The sequence below is a fragment of the Moschus berezovskii genome, chromosome 15, assembly GCF_049115385.1.
Source record: "Moschus berezovskii isolate FMDL1 chromosome 15, NW_MosBer_1.0, whole genome shotgun sequence".
NCBI classification, from domain to species: domain Eukaryota; kingdom Metazoa; phylum Chordata; class Mammalia; order Artiodactyla; family Moschidae; genus Moschus; species Moschus berezovskii.
Window position 1 is genome coordinate 47,562,927 of NC_142474.1, and position 12,931 is coordinate 47,575,857.

Consider the following 12,931-nt stretch of genomic DNA (forward strand, 5'->3'; position numbering starts at 1 on the left):
AGGCGGAACTGGGGCGTCCCGGGCCCCTGCAAAAGCTAAACACCCGGTGTGAAAGGAAGGTGGCCCCGGGCGGGGTGGGGCGCATGCGCGGCAGCTCTCCCCGCCGGGGGGAAGGGCTGAGAAGCGGAAGGGGCGGCCAGCTGCTCGCGGTGCGGAGCAGGGTCAGGATGGACGAGGACGTGCTGACCACCCTGAAGATCCTCATCATCGGCGAGAGCGGCGTGGGCAAGTCCAGGTGAGACGGGTCTGCGGGCCGTGACGACGGAGGTGGGCTCTTTTCTCCTCGGTGGCGGCTTGTTTCTTGGGGCCGCGGCGGGAACGGTAAACGGCGGCGGGCCGGCGGCCTCCGCCGGGCCTGGTGCCCTGGATCGCGTCTCCTGTCGCACTGGGAGAAGAGCGATTCCGAGGGCGCCGCCGCAGAGGCGCCTAGGGCGTGGCGGGGCCGGAGTCCGGCGGAGGGAAGCGGCCTCCCGGCCCCGGGGATCGAGCAGCTTGTCACCCCGCGAGCGGAGAGCTTGTGATTTGACCATCGTGGGATTTCTGTCGGGCTTTCTCTAAATACGTGAAGTTCTGCACAGGAAGTTTCGTGACGCCATAGGTCACATTCCTGGCCTATTTGGGTGTACCCCGTAGCCAATTATTTTTATTATTTTTTTTAATGAGTCAGCTGTGAAAGAACTCATAGTCTTCTGACTGCTTAAATAATTCACTTTGGTCTAAGATGCAGGAGCTTAAGCTATGGACCACTTTTGAGAATCCAGTGTAATTGTTGTTTCTTGCTCTGCCACGTCATATAGAGGTAACGAAACACGTTAGTATGTGTCTTTTCTTTCTTGACGGTTTTTGCCGGGGCGGGGAAGGGAATAATGTAGACAGTAGTTAAAGTTGAATTTTAGGGAAGACGTGGAGCCTGCTGGGTGTTGGGAGAGAACTGTGATTTCATCCAGGTCTTAGAGCAAAGTTTTCCAGGTGAAGTTATCCTTGTCATCCGATTATGAGTAGGGTGTGTCCCAGGCTGCTTTGATCTTTAAATAAGATCCAAATTCCAGGAGCTGTAAACAATTTCGTATTTTAGCTCTGCCTCCTTATAAGCTTATTTTTCAAATTACTTCGTGAGATCTTTTTAAGATATTTAAGCATTTGAAATCTTATTCTTTAATGTGTTCTGCAGCTTTATGTACTTTTAAAGCATGACAGTATATTTTCATAGTTTCCCTCTCTTGATGTACTTTGTGTATTGGAGTGAGGAATTTGTACATAACAATGAATAAAGAAACACTACGGGCTAAAAAAAAATAGTATGATTGTGTATGTGTTGTTTAAAGGGCTGAGTAATACCATTTTCATTATCACCATCTAGTATACGTGAGGGTTAAAAAGTTAAGTAATATGTGAACATTGTCTTAGGAATTCCCTGGCCACGTGACCTTTTTTTCTTCTTGAGATGTGACCCTCGTTTAGGTTAAGGCATATGAAATTGCTGATTTTGAAGTCAAGACTGGTTGGATGTTGTTTTGTGTGGTTCAGCCCAAAACGTGGTTGGTTGGTGCCTATTCTAGATGTATTGAGAGGATGATTGAATGAAGCTTGCTTTGTCTGCCCCACTCTTTGCAACCCCATGGACTATACAATCCATGGAATTCTCCAGGCCAGAAGACTGGAGTGGGTAGCCATTCCCTTCTCCGGGTGCTCTTCCCAACCCAGGGATTGAACCCATGTCTCCTGCTTTGCAGGTGGATTCTTTACCATCTGAGCCACCAGGGAAGCCCAAAGTAACAACTCGTATTGTTGTTATTGTTTTGTAGTTGCTAAGTCACAGTGAAAGCTGATATTCTTTTTCTGGAGTAAAATCTGTTAAGTGGATTTATTGGTTTCCTTGGTTACCTCCTGGCAAACAAATTTATTTATCTGCTCCAAGCTTTTTCTCACATCAAAAGCTCACTGCAAAATTTTAACACCTTTACTTCTTTCAAGAAAGGATTGCATTTAGGGAGAAAATTACCTTATCTTTCCAGCTGGATATACATTACTGGTGGACATGATGTGCTCTGGAAAAAAACTTGGAATGCTTATCTTCCTAGATAAAATGAGAATGAATGACTCTTTAGAAGTCTATGCTTTTTAAGGGGCTGCCCAGGTAGTGCTAGCAGTAAGGAAACCTGCCTGCTAAAGCAGGAGACATAAGAGACTTGAGTTCCATCCTTGGGTCAGGAAGATCCCCTGGAGTAGGAAATGGCAACCTACTCCGGTCTTCTTGCCTGAATAATTCCATTGAAAGAGGAGCCTGGCGGGCTACAGTCCATAGGGTCGCAAAGAGTTGGACATGACTGAAGCGATTTAGCGTGTAGCATGCTTTTTAAGGTGAGTTAGTACAAAAACATTTGACATCAATATAATTCTACAGGATTGTTCTAACCAATAGTTTCTATTTCTCTGTAAATGTAGAGTTAATGAAAGTGAGGTATCATGTGTGTTGTTGAGAAATCATTGCACAACAAAGGAGATCTTAACTCATTCAAACTAGTGGGTTATTTTCCCAGTTTATTTTATACTTAGAGTTAATAAACATGTGAGAACATCCAGGAGATCAGAATGATGAAACTGGTGCTGCCACTGTGTGACCTGGTTTGTGACACTCAGACACTCTAGGCCTCCATCTCTTTGAAAAGTGAGGTTGGAGTAGAAATCTCTCAAACCTATCTAGTGTTAAATGTGTAATATTCTTTGATTCCGTGGCTAACTGTGGTGAAGTAAAGAAGCAGCAAGGTGTTTCAGAACTGGAAGGGATTATAGAGACCTGCTATTATTTAATTTGCTGTCCCTCTTGTGCCTCTTAAATCCCTGTCCTTTTTGACCAGTTTCATTTGTAAACTCAGAAATGCACCTTCATTATAATCACACTGATTAATTGTCGATTTGGTCTCCTCCAAGTGGAATGGCAGGAGTTACTCCTTCCATCTCCAGCTCAGTATTTTGTTCCTTAACCACTGAAAATGAAGGCTTGACCATACATCCTTTAGAACAGTATTGCTTAATCATTTTCGGGTTGTGGATTCCTTTCAAAATCTAATAGAGAAATAGACTCCCTACCTAGAAAAATGCACACGTAGAATTTAGGATACATTTTCATCTGACAGTGTACCCAAGGCTAAGATCTGCTCCCTTATCCTCAGAGCCTATATTAAATTGTGTTGTTTTACATCCTTTACATCCTTTCTTGACAAAATACCGTTAATGACAAGCGATGTTTTAAGGATTAGTAATTGTATAAGAAAACCCCCTGGCTCAGTATCTGGCTCGTTGTCTGAGTTCAATAAATAATAGCCCGTACTGTTCTTATCATTAATGTTATTGCTATGGTATCGTTACTACTAGTGCTAGGTAAGGGTCTGTTCTGTTCTGTTCTGTCGCACAGTCGTGTCCGACTCTTTGCGACCCCGTGGACTGTAGCCTACCAGGCTTCTCCGTCCATGGGATTCTCCAGGCAAGAATACTGGAGTGGGTTACCGTTTCCTTCTCCAAGGGTCTACGTTTTTGTAATATTGTCTTTGGTGACATGAGTATAAATATACAACTTTTCTGTTCTTAAATTATGAGTAACTGAAATTTTTTGGCTTCCCTAATTTGAAGCTTAATGTTGAGGAGAGAAGAAAATTTTTATGAGTAGTCTTTTAAGATTCTTATTAGTACTGTCACCTAATTCATGTTGGAATTAAATAAAATTAGTAGAAAAAGTTCAATTTATTTTGTTTTACTTTGCTTTTGTCGTGCTGGTTTTGTGATCACCAGAAACCTAAACTTGGAAAGGGAGAGTTACCTTCAAATTGAGTTAATGACACTGGGTTTGGAAAGTACCAAGAGGCCATTATGTTTTGCAATATACCCTGTGGACAAAAAAAAAAATCTTTAGCAGCAATAATTACAGTCTATAGAAATAGTCATACATTTTTTTGTCTCCTGCAATTCAGACATAAGATAGTTATTGTCTTGATTTTATTAATGCAATTAAATCAATAGAATGGTCTCATCCTCCTTAGGGATAATGTGAGGGGAGTTTTATTAATTTTATAAATCTAAAGAGCTTTAACAAAAACTTAGGTTTTGTTTTTGAAGAACTTCTAATAACCGACATTTCTGCCTTATATTAAATAAAATAATTCTGGAAGATAAAATCTTGGAATACTTTTGTGATTATTTTTTCCTTTCACTTCATGCATTCCTTCCTTTCTTTACGGTTTCCTAGTAGGCTGCAGTCCATGGGGTCGCTAAGGGTCGGACATGACTGAGCGACTTCACTTTCACTTTTCACTTTCCACTTTCACACATTGGAGAAGAAAATGGCAACCCACTCCAGTGTTCTTGCCTGGAGAATCCCAGGGACAGGGGAGCCTGGTGGGCTTCTGTCTATGGGGTCACACAGAGTCGGACACGACTGAAGTGACTTAGCAGCAGCAGCAGCAGCAGTCTTTCATTATCCCTTACTATAATCATGGTAGTTGTCTTGTGTTGATTTTCTTAGTTGTTGTTTTTTTTTTTTTTTGCTGGCATTAACTTTTCAAAATACTGAGCAGTTCCTGCCATTCCTTTCTTTGACAGCCTTTGGTTGCTGCGTATTGCCGACTTGATTTCATGCACCTTACCCAGCATAGCCAGAGGAAACCTACTCTGGCCAGTGTGTAACCTTCAGCCCTTACTTTTTATTGTATCTCTTCTTCCCACTTTGGTAATAGTCAGACTACTTGTTTCAAAATGCTCGACTTCACACCTTTCTGTTTTTACCTGAATTCGGAGTGGATGATGCATTAGATTTCTTAAAAATGTAGTTTGTTGCATTCCAAGAGCCTTCCTCTTCCCCTTTTGTCCATGTCAGTTAAAGCGTTACATGTTTGCTAATATCATTTTCTCAGAAAGGCATATATTAAAAATATATACAGTTATATATTAAAAAAAACACACAAAAAAACTCTTTTCACAGTTAGGAAATGGAGCATGAGAAATAAGTTTTCTAGTAAACTACTTTGCTTTGGGGATTCTTTAATTGCCTTTCCAGTAACTTCATTCCTCTGACTATACCTGCAATGAGGCCATATTTCTGGAAGCTGCCTACATTAGCTCTTTTAAGTTGTGTCTAACTTGTGACAAAATACAGCAATCAGGAAGGTTTATCAAATGTTTAGAAAGAAAAGTTGAATTACTAATCTGTCTTTTTGACATCTCTTTTAGCCTGCTCTTGAGGTTCACAGATGATACTTTTGATCCAGAACTTGCAGCAACAATAGGTAAGCCCATGTTTAAAAATTTAGTAGAAATGCCAAATATTTTCTTGCCTTCAGGCTGTTTTATCTAACTCCCCCTACCTATCCTCTCACTACCCCAACTGCTTCCATGCCTGTCAAAATCTTGTCTTTCAAGTGTTACCTTTGGTAGTCATTCAGTTTCCAAAGTCTTTGTAGAGCTAATCATGCAAAAATATAACTTCCGTTGCTGTTGTCTTATGGTTCTTTGTTAACGCTGAGGATGTTATGATTATCTGTATACACATTCTTGTGCTGTGGGATGTCTTTTATGTAGCAGCATACAGTCATTTGAATGTTTATTGTATGCCAGGCACTGTCCTAAGAGGTGGGTTATGGTGATCAATAGTACAGGCTTGGTGTCTGCCATAATGGACCTAGCAGTGTCACCCACAGTAGAGTGTGCTGATCTTGTAGTTTTAGCGTTTCATATAGTATCTGACATGTATTCTGGCAACATATTTATTGATATTAGTTATTAAAGACTGTGCACATAAATGCCTTTTAAAAACTGAAGTTTAGATTGCCTGAAAGTGATTTGCCACACCAGCTTATTAGAATCTATGAGAAGATAAAGCTAGATAATTCGGTATCACATGTTTAGGGAGTAAATGACAATGTAAAGGTACAAGAGACAACTTGCAGTAGCAGAAAGAGCTGAGTCAGAGCAGTATGAGTGTCTCAGCTCTGCCTTGAACGTTGTCACCTTGAAGTCATTAGCTTCCTTGTCCTCATCTGTGAGTTGGGAGTAATTTGGGCAAGAGAATAAATTTTTCTTCCAGCTCTAAAATTTCATGATCTGATGAGTAGAATGTAGTAAAGATCTGATCTTGTCTTACGATTAGGGAAAGTGTCTTAATCAGATTCGCAAACTGTTCACATTTATAACATGTGCTTTAGCATTCTCTCCACATACACATACACAGTATTCTTGCTTTTTTCGAATTGTTTGAGAGGAAATTGTGTGAAAATCACACAATTGTGTGAAAATCACACAATTTCAGTGTCTTTAACTCTAAGTACTTTAATGTATATTCCCTTGATGATCATGGATACAGTTCTCCTGTATACGATAGATTTTTATCAGTTGTCCCACTAATATCATATATACTAGAGAAAAAATTTGTTTCTGGTCCAGTCCAGGCTCCTACATTGAATTTTGCTGTCATTTTTCCTTAGTCTCTTTTAATCTGAGCAGTTCTTCATTCTTTCTCTGTCTCTTCATGGCCTTGGCATTTTTGAAGAGCATGTGCAGGCCAGTTGTTCTGTAGAATATCCTTCCATTGCAGTTGTCCATGTGTCCTCCTGGTTAGATTCAGGTTGTGCATTTTGGGCAGGAATTCCTCAGCAGTGCTTCTCAGAGTGTGGTGTGTATTGGTGCCGTTAGTGGTGACTGGACTCGGTTACTTAGATGAAGTGCAACATGTCTCTTCCTGTCCACTGTCATCCCAACTCTGGTGGTTGTTGAACTGTGGTTTTTCAAATTCCATCTTTCCATTTACGTTTCTTACTTAGAATTTGGTAAGGAAGAGTTTTGGACATGAGTCTGAGCAAACTCCAAGAGATAGTGGAGGACAGAGAAGCCTGATGGGCTACAGTCCTTGAGGTCAGAACTTAGTGACTAAACAACAACAGAGGAAAGGCTCTTCGTTTCTATCGATGTGATCTCGTGGAGCCTCTAAATGTAATAAATTATATCAGGCATTACTTTGCTTTTATATGGGCTTCCCTGGTGGCTCAGAGGTTAAAGCATCTGCCTCCAATGCGGGAGACCTGGGTTCGATCCCTGGGTCGGGAAGATCCCCTGGAGAAGGGAACGGTAACCCACTCCAGTATTCTTGCCTGGAGAATCCCATGGACAGAGAAGCCTGGTAGGCTACATACAGTCCACGGGATCGCAAAGAGTCAGACACGACTGAGCGACAGAACGGAACGCAACATTGACAGATTTACTGTTATGTATGAAAATGGAATCATTTAAAACACGACTAGTCCAAAATCTGTTTAATTTGGTTTTGGTATATTATTTGCTTCTTTAAAAAATGAGCTATTAGTAAAAACTTGATCTTACTCAGAACATACCTGTTACAAGTAGAGAATATTAACTGGCAGGAAAAAAAATGTGCCTGGAGTTAAATACTAACAGAATGATCCTTTATATAATATAAACTTGTTCTTTAAGCTCTAAGTCGTGTCTGACTCTGAGACCCCGTGGACGGTAGCCTGTCCTCTGCTTGGGATTTCCCAGGCAAGAACACTGGAGTGGGTTGCCATTCTTTCTCCAGAGATTCTTCCTGATCCAGGGATCAAATCCTCATTTCTTGCATTGGCAGGCACATTTTTCACCACTGCCAGGGAAGCCCATAGTGTAAATTGTCTTCATTTCAAACCCAAATGTCATGGGTTCTTACGGATTGACAGATGATTTGTTGTCTTTATTACTAAAAAGGTTCTGCTTTAAAAACAAATACCAGGATTGTAGCCTACTGAGAGAACATTCTTAATTTGTTCCCCCAGTCAACCCTGGGTCTTGAAAAGAATCTTTTACATTTTGGCATCAGATAATTTTCTGCCCTAGGTTATAACCAATATACACATGAGGTTTTGAAATAAAAATAATTATCTCAGTTGTTAATGGCCATATGAAAAATAGTATTCTGTGGAAAGTTAGTATTTTACCTCACAGTGTAATAGTAAGTAAAGCACACCTTTATCTTTCAGTAATGTAGTGAGACATTCAAGTTTCTGTCATGTAGAAAGTACTCTACTAAGGTTAATTGTTGGATTTTGGGTTTGAAGATGGTACTGTTAAGTTGGCATTTTCTTCTGCTCTCTGGGAATTGGCTATTAACAACAAAGAGGGGAAAACTAAAATACAAACCATATAGTTTACTAAACCACAAAATTGGAATGGCTACCTGAAGCAGTGGAGACTAGGCAGGCCGCCTGTGGGAGAAAGTGGACAATGCCATGGCTGCAGAGCTTGGAGCCAGCAGGAGATGCTTCATGAAGTTGAGAGGCCCACCTTGAGGTGCAAAACCTGTTAGCTTTTGTAAAAGCAGAATGGCTTCTCAAGCCAATGGCAGGAGTTTTCCTGCCTCTGGTTTGATTTTGAGAAGTTGGGAAATGAAACTAAACAGGGAGTCACACAGACAAGGGGAGGTGATGCCTTTGACTAATTAATGTTAAGGCCTTCTATTTCCTCTTGATGTTGAGAAGTAAATAGCTAACTGATTCTCACGTAAAACCCTGAATCAAAGCAAAATTTTGCTGGTACAGAACTGATCCACTATGGCCTTCTGCATTAGCTTCCTGTAGACAACTTGTCCAGGAAAACGTCATCACTTTCAGTGAAGATTTGGCAAAAAGAATCCAGCTCAAGGCCACTACTGCCATTCAAAAATCGAAAAAGGGGAAAGGAATGAAAAAACAAAGGACAGGTGAAGAATATTCATCAGAAAAAAATATTGTAAAGAAGATGAAAAGAATGACCCAACATCTTGCCATGAATCTAAGAACCTTAATGGAAATATTTATCGGTGAGAGCACAAAACAGTGGTATGAGGTCAGGGAAGAGACAGTGTGACTGCATGAGAAAGTGCAGTGTAAGCTGACTGAGTGGAAAGAAAAGTAAGATAAGAAAATAAAACTATGGCTGAAGTGAAGATGAAACTGGAAGGCTCACAAGGGACAGTAGAGACTGTGGAAAACACAGTAAAGAACAGTAAGCTAGAAATGGATGAGTGGGTAGAATTTACCCAAATGAATAAGAATATTAAACTCGAGTGAGACAATATGGAAATCACAAAAGAAGATTGTAATAGTCTGTTTTCATCTTAAAGAAGAAACATAATGAAACAGCCAATATTTAATGATACAATCCAAGGTAGCATTTCTGATATAAAAATAAACACACACACAGACAAAACTCTTAAGAATATTTTGACAAGGCTTTTGTTACATGGGAATGTTTTGGGAGGGGGACATTAGATTTTTCTTTTTTCCATGGCCAGGCCATAAGATGCTGCTTAATCATATCTTTATCTGAAGTACTTAATCAGCTGTATTAGATACAGTTGGTTGAATTTAAGCATGGATGTTAGATCTAGTCTGAGTAAATAGCCACAATTGTCTTCATGTATTTTGTTTGTGTTTTTTTAAAATTTACCCTTCCTAAAGTAACCTTTGAATGCAAAAAGTGCTTTAAGTAAAACCTTTCAAATAAAGAGAAAATATAGAACTGGTTCTCTACTTAAGACAGGTTCACAAACTACTTCTTAATTTGTGAGACTTAAAATTGTTAAAATGCTAAAGTATTTTGTGAGGGTTGATGCATTTCACCTAAAGTTAGACGAATTTTGGTTGTTACTGGTTGACTTAGGTCAGTGATTCTTATCACCTCCTTAGTAGGTTTTTAAAGATACCCATTTCGGCTTCCCAGTAAAGCGTCTGCCTACAACATGGGAGACCAGGGTTCAGTCCCTAGGTTGGGAAGATCTCCTGGAGAAGGAAATAGCAACCCACTCCAGTATTCTTGCCTGGAAAATCCCATGGACGAAGGAGCCTGGTAGACTACAGTCCATGGGGTCGCAAAGAGTCTGACACGACTGAGCGACTTCCCTTTCACATTTTGGCTTCTAAGGGCAGATATAAGATCTCCATTCACATGTTACTTTATCGTTTGAGCTTACTAACAGAAAGATAATTTAAAATAGAAAGCAGCTAATATATCTTTTTTAATGCCATAACATAAACTTGTTAAAATACTTGGAAATGTGATATAACCTAAAGAAAAAAAGAACTATTCTATTTCATATAATTTCATTTAGGTAAACATTTTAAATGGAGTAAAGCAATAAATATGGCTCTGACATTTCGTAATTTGGAATAATGTCAAATGGTCTTCATCTTATATAAATTGTTTCTTTTTTCCAGTCTACTTAAAGGCTTTATTAGGAAAGGTTATGATTTTTATTTTCATGTGCTTTTCAGCTCTAATGATTGACAGACTTTTTTATACTGAAATGCCCTTGCTTTCCTAGTTAAGTCTTTACTTATTTTGTTTGATATATTTCTGGATTTGGTGTATTGCTTTGGGTGGTGTAGTCATTTTCACAACATTGATTCTTCCAGTCCATGAGTATGGTATGTCTCTGCACTTGTGTCACCTTTGATTTCTTTCATCCATTTCTTACAGTTTTCTGTGTGTAGGTCTTTTGCCTCCTTGGGGAGGGTTCAGTTCAGTCGCTCAGTCGTGTCCGACTCTTTGCGACCCCATGAACCGCAGCACGCCAGGCGTCCCTGTCCATCACCAACTCCCGGAGTTTACCCAAACTCATGTCCATTGAGTCAGTGATGCCATCCAACCATCTCATCCTCTGTCGTCCCCTTCTCCTCTTGCCCTCAATCTTTCTCAGCATCAGGGTTTTTTCAAATGAGTCAGCTCTTTGCATCAGGTTACCAAAGTATTGGAGTTTCAGCTTCAACATCAGTCCTTCCAGTGAATACCCAGGACTGATTTCCTTTAGGATGAACTGGTTGGATCTCCTTGCAATCCAAGGGGCTCTCAAGAGTCTTCTCCAACACCACAGTTCAAAAGCATCAGTTCTTCAGCACTCAGCTTTCTTCATAGTCCAAACTCTCACATCCATACGTGACTACTGGAAAAACCATAGCCTTGACTAGACGGACCTTTGTTGGGGAGGTTTATTCCTAGGTTATTTTCTTTTTGTTTTGATGGTAAACAGGATTGTTTCTTCAATCTGTCTTTCTTATCTTTCATTGTTAGTGTATAAGGAATGTTAGCAATTTCTGTGTATGTATCCTGCAACTTTATTAAATTCACTGATGATCTCTAGTAGTTTTCTGGTAGCATCTTTATCAGGTTGAGAAAATGTCCTTCTATTTCTAGTTTGCTGAGAGGTTTCATTAGGAATGGGCTTCTCTGGTGGCTTAGACAGTAAAGAATCCACCTGCAATGCAGGAAACGTTGGTTTGATACCTGGGTCAGGAAGATCCCATGGAAAAGGCAGTGGCTACCCACTCCAGTATTCTTGGCCTGGAGAATTCCATGGACAGAAGAGCCTGGCAGCCTCAGTCCATGGGGTTGCTAAGAGTTGGACACAACTGAATGACTAACACTTTTACTTTTCATTAGGAATGGTGTTGCATTTTGTTAAATGTATTTTCCACATTTGTTGAGAGGATCATATGAAGTTTCTTTTTTGGTTTAGTATAGTAAAGTCCACACTTTTTAAATTTTTCTTCAGTGTTGAATGAACCTTTCATTTCTGAGATAACATCTCTTTGTTGTGGTATATTCTTTTATACATGTTTGGATTACTTATTATAAAATTTTGTTTAGGACTATATTCATGAGGGATATTAATCTTTAGTTTTCTTTAATTGTAGTATCTTTGTCTGGTTTTGGTTATTAGGTATTTGTAATTCATAGATTAACTAAGGAAATACTCATTCCTCTTCAGTTTTCTGGAAGAGTTTGTTTATAATGAATTATTATTTAAATGTTTGTGAAATTCATTTGGGGCTTGAAGTTTTCTCATGGAAAGGTTTTATCCACAGATTCACTTTCTTTCATAGTTTAGGATTCTCTAGTTAATCTGTTTTTTTATTTTGGTAAAATTATACATAACATTTCAATTTACTTTTTTACCCATTTTTAAGTGTATGGTTCAGTGGCAGTAAGTATGTTTATGTTGTTTTGCAGCCATCAATACTATCTACTTCTAGAACTTTTTCATCACTTCAAGTAGAAGCTCCGCCAGTTAAGCGTAACTCCCACTCCACATTTCCCCTCAGTCCCTGGTAACCTTTTCTACCTTCTGTCTCTATGAACTTGCCTAGTCTATAGAAACCTTGTATTAGACTCATATAATATTTGTAGACTCATACAATATTTGTCCTTTTGTAATTGGCTTATTTCACTTAGCATAATGTGTTTAAGGTTCATCTATGTTGTATATTCGGAGAAGGCAATGGCAAGCCACTCCAGTACTCTTGCCTAGAAAATCACATGGACAGAGGAGCCTGGTGGGCTGCAGTCCATGGGGTCGCTACTAGTCGGACACGACTGAGCGACTTCACTTTCACTTTTCACTTTCACACATTGGAGAAGGAAATGGCAACCCACTGCAGTGTTCTTGCCTGGAGAATCCCAGGGATGGCGGAGCCTGGTCGGCTGCCGTCTATGGGGTCACACAAAGTTGGACACGACTGAAGCAACTTAGCAGCAGCAGCATGTTGTATATCAGAATTTCATTCCATTTCATAGCTGTGTGTGTCAAATTTGGTTCCATTTTATGACTAATAATGTTACATTGTATGTACATACCACATTTTGTTTATCCTTTCATCTCTCCATGGACACTTGAATTACTTCCACTTTTTGCCTTTTGTGAATAACAACCGCTGTGAACATCTGTTTGAGTTCCTGTTGTCAGTTCTTTGGGTCTGTACCTAAGAGGAGAATTGCAGTGTTATGGTAATTCTATTTTTAGGGACCCACCAAGCTATTTTTTACAGTGGCTGAACCATTTTACATTCCTACCAGCAATGCACAGGCATTCTAATTATGTCCTTGTCTGTGCTTGTTATTTTTTTTTTCTTTAATAATAGCT

At 39.7% G+C, this 12,931-nt stretch overlaps 1 protein-coding gene across 1 annotated transcript in view; it reads left to right on the forward strand.

Moving 5' to 3' along the window:
* The first annotated feature begins 3 nt into the window (after positions 1 to 3).
* RAB18 (RAB18, member RAS oncogene family) overlaps positions 4 to 12,931 on the forward strand; it is a 39,743-nt gene continuing 26,815 nt past the window's right edge. Inside the window, exons 1-2 of the mRNA XM_055430237.2 lie at positions 4 to 235; positions 5,224 to 5,279. Coding sequence (XP_055286212.1) covers positions 84 to 235; positions 5,224 to 5,279 — 208 coding nt within the window. The 5' untranslated portion in view covers positions 4 to 83. The remainder of the gene's footprint in view (positions 236 to 5,223; positions 5,280 to 12,931) is intronic.